Source organism: Galeopterus variegatus, unplaced genomic scaffold (genome assembly GCF_000696425.1).
Source record: "Galeopterus variegatus unplaced genomic scaffold, G_variegatus-3.0.2 Scaffold188, whole genome shotgun sequence".
NCBI lineage: Eukaryota > Metazoa > Chordata > Mammalia > Dermoptera > Cynocephalidae > Galeopterus > Galeopterus variegatus.
The window spans coordinates 101,534-104,413 of NW_007726299.1; the positions used below are offsets into that span (position 1 = coordinate 101,534).

General features: G+C 42.1%; 1 protein-coding gene across 1 annotated transcript in view; it reads left to right on the forward strand.

Annotated features, from left to right (window-relative positions):
• The window catches only part of FER1L6 (fer-1-like family member 6), a gene marked incomplete at its 5' end in the record, with an annotated part of 120,763 nt that overhangs the window by 98,206 nt on the left and 19,677 nt on the right, over positions 1–2,880 (forward strand). Inside the window, 2 exons of the mRNA XM_008564614.1 lie at positions 1,393–1,481; positions 1,936–2,034. Of these exons, the coding sequence (XP_008562836.1) occupies positions 1,393–1,481; positions 1,936–2,034 (188 nt within the window). The remainder of the gene's footprint in view (positions 1–1,392; positions 1,482–1,935; positions 2,035–2,880) is intronic.

The following is a 2,880-nucleotide window of genomic DNA, read 5'->3' on the forward strand; positions in this document are numbered from 1 at the left end:
TGATCGGGGGCATTTTGAGAGTGAACAAGGGCACTGTTAATAATCGAGCTGGCACAAGGCATACACAGCAGGATTTTCCTGGATGAACGGGTGTGTGGTCACCTTCCTCTTGTGCCTTAATACAGCCTCATGATGTGCTCCTATCCCAGCTGTGGACTCACTAACTGTAGGACTTGGGCAAAGCACATGAGCTCAGTTATGATGGGACAGGAACACCTGCCCTGCTATCCCAGCAGTGTTGGGGTGTAGACCTAGCAAAAGCATGTGTGGGGTAGAGACCTGAGAGGGTAACCCATTTTCAGATGTAGAAGCTTATGATTGTTTCCTGAAATTTAGTACCAGATGTTTGAAATTTTCATTTTGCCAGTCAGATGTAGTTTTTTGATTAAGGGTGAATATTAATGTATCTTTAGAGAAGAAATCATCTCTAGTACTCTGCTGAATTTCTTCTTTTGTTCCCAAATGCTAAACCTCTGCTTACATTGTCCCTTCCCCTGAAGAGCCTTTCCCCCCACTAACCAAATCCCCTCCCTCTTCCAAATCCTCCATATCCTTTATGCTCTGATGGAAGCCCCATCTCCTTCTTATAAAATCTCCTTACCAACCCAGCCTTCATTGATCACTCCCTTCTTGCCTGAGCTGACAGAGTACTTCAATGTATACAACAGGGTTGAGCATGGAATCCGCCAGGCCTTCTCTCCCACCATGCACTCTTAAATCCCATGGAACAGGGTAAAGTCTGATACATGGAATTCAAGGCAATGAATGGGAGGTCCTAGTCTGCCACTACTTAGTCACAGAACTTCAGATAACTTTGTTGACTTGTCTGGACCTTGATTTCTTTATGTGTAAGACAGACTCAGCTGGGGTGAGCAGTAACAGATAATCCATGTTAAGATATATTAGCAACAATGAAGCATGATATGTGGTATATAGTATTATCATCTTTTAAATCCTTAGCAGTTTGTAGAAAGAGCAGGGTCTCTGGGGTCAACAGACAAGGGCTGAATCCAGACTCTGCTATGTATTGTCTGTGTAAGCATGGGCAAGATGTTTTCTCCTCTGCCAAATGGAATTAACATCTACCCCGTAGGAATGTTACAAGTGTTCATGAGATAATGTGTGTCAAGTGTGTAGTGCTGTGTCTACCACATAGTAGGTGTTCAATAATGGTTTGCTTTCCCTTCCCTGCTCATAATTTATGCTTTGGCTACTTCCTAATAAAAATGTAAATCTGCCCTTGTCAACAAATATGCTACACAAGTATGAAGGTACCAAACTATACCTAATACCCATTTCTAGGAAAGGGATCTTTCCAAACCATGAATGGTCGATTCCCTGTGCCTCTCCACCCTCTCCCAAAGCTAAAGGAGATCTTCTTTTCTTAACAAGGGCCGCCTGCAGATGTGGGTGGACATGTTTCCCAAGGACATGCCTCAGCCTGGACCTCCCGTTGACATTTCACCAAGGCAACCCAAAGGGTGAGTCAGCAGCAGCTCCACCTTTGGGGGAAGAGACCGTGGTAGCCGACTAAGAGATCCTGACATTTGATCTGGTGGCTGACAGGTTACCTGATAATCACACCTCACTTTCCACTTGGCCAGTTACAGCAGAGGGTGGGGGCGGGGGTGATGGCAGTGTGGCTGAAGTGGCGGTCCTCATCTTATGGTTGGGGCTTCTGAGCTTCAAGTTCCTCATCTGAAAAATGTTAGTTAATAGAAGGAGTGTCTGCTCAGAGTAATTCACGTCCATGGTGATCCTGAGGTCTCCAGCTAGGATACTTGTTCTGATGGAACCAAGACCTTGAGTGCTGGTGTTCTGAACTTGGCAAACTTGAGGAAGCTTACAGACCAAAAGCAGTACTAAAATCACACAGACACCGGTTGACTCAGCTTCCAAGTGGTCAACCTCTAATGCTGCCTCCTCGCACCCCAGGTATCAATTGAGGGTGATTATCTGGAACACTGAAGATGTCATTTTAGAAGACGAGAATATCTTCACAGGCCAAAAATCCAGTGATATTTATGTTAAAGGGTAAGGTCATTAACAAACTTCATCCTCCTTTTCTTTCCCCTTCTCACATCTTTAATCTCTGAGCAAATCTATGCCTCGTGGAAAATACTTCCAACATCCCACAGAAGGAGCTCGTCTTACTTTGTTAGATAGGGCCAGTTTCTTTGTCAAATATTTGTCTTATTTGGTCATTTTGCTAAGAATTATTATCTATGGAAATATTTTTCCTAAGATAATCTTATTATGTAAACATCTTTCAGTTAAATGTTAGATACCTAAACTTTTTAAGTGACATTCAAAGTACATCTAACTTTAAATAGTAGAGAGATGTGGTTCTAGTAATGAAAGATTAATCTGTATAACAGATTGTAAAGCTAATGCAAAAACGAAAATTTTGACCTTCCTGTTTGCTGCTGCTACTGATAAAAAAGATACCAACTTAGGAAGGACCCAGGGAACAAAGCATTTTATGTCTTTCTCTTATATCTTGACTCTACTTCCTTTTAGCCAGAGTTGGGGAGGGGTATGAGGTGGTAGAGAATCAAAAGAAAAAGTGATTTAAATCTGTGCCTTAGCTAAAACTAATCTCAGACGTAGTAAGCTAGACTCAGCCTCATGCTGACATCTCTTTGCCTATCCCAAGAAAAAAACACCCAGTCTTCAAAATGCACATAGCCAATGTATTTGGCAGTCAAAGCATGTCCAGGGATTCAAAATTCTCATTTTTTCCAGGACAAGAATATAGGAGTGAGTTAAATTACTACAAAGGAGGATCAATAGGAGTAGCATGACCCAACATAAATAAAAATTTAAAAAGCAGAATTAAGACCCTCTGAAATTGCTGGCTCATCACCAATTCAGGAAAGA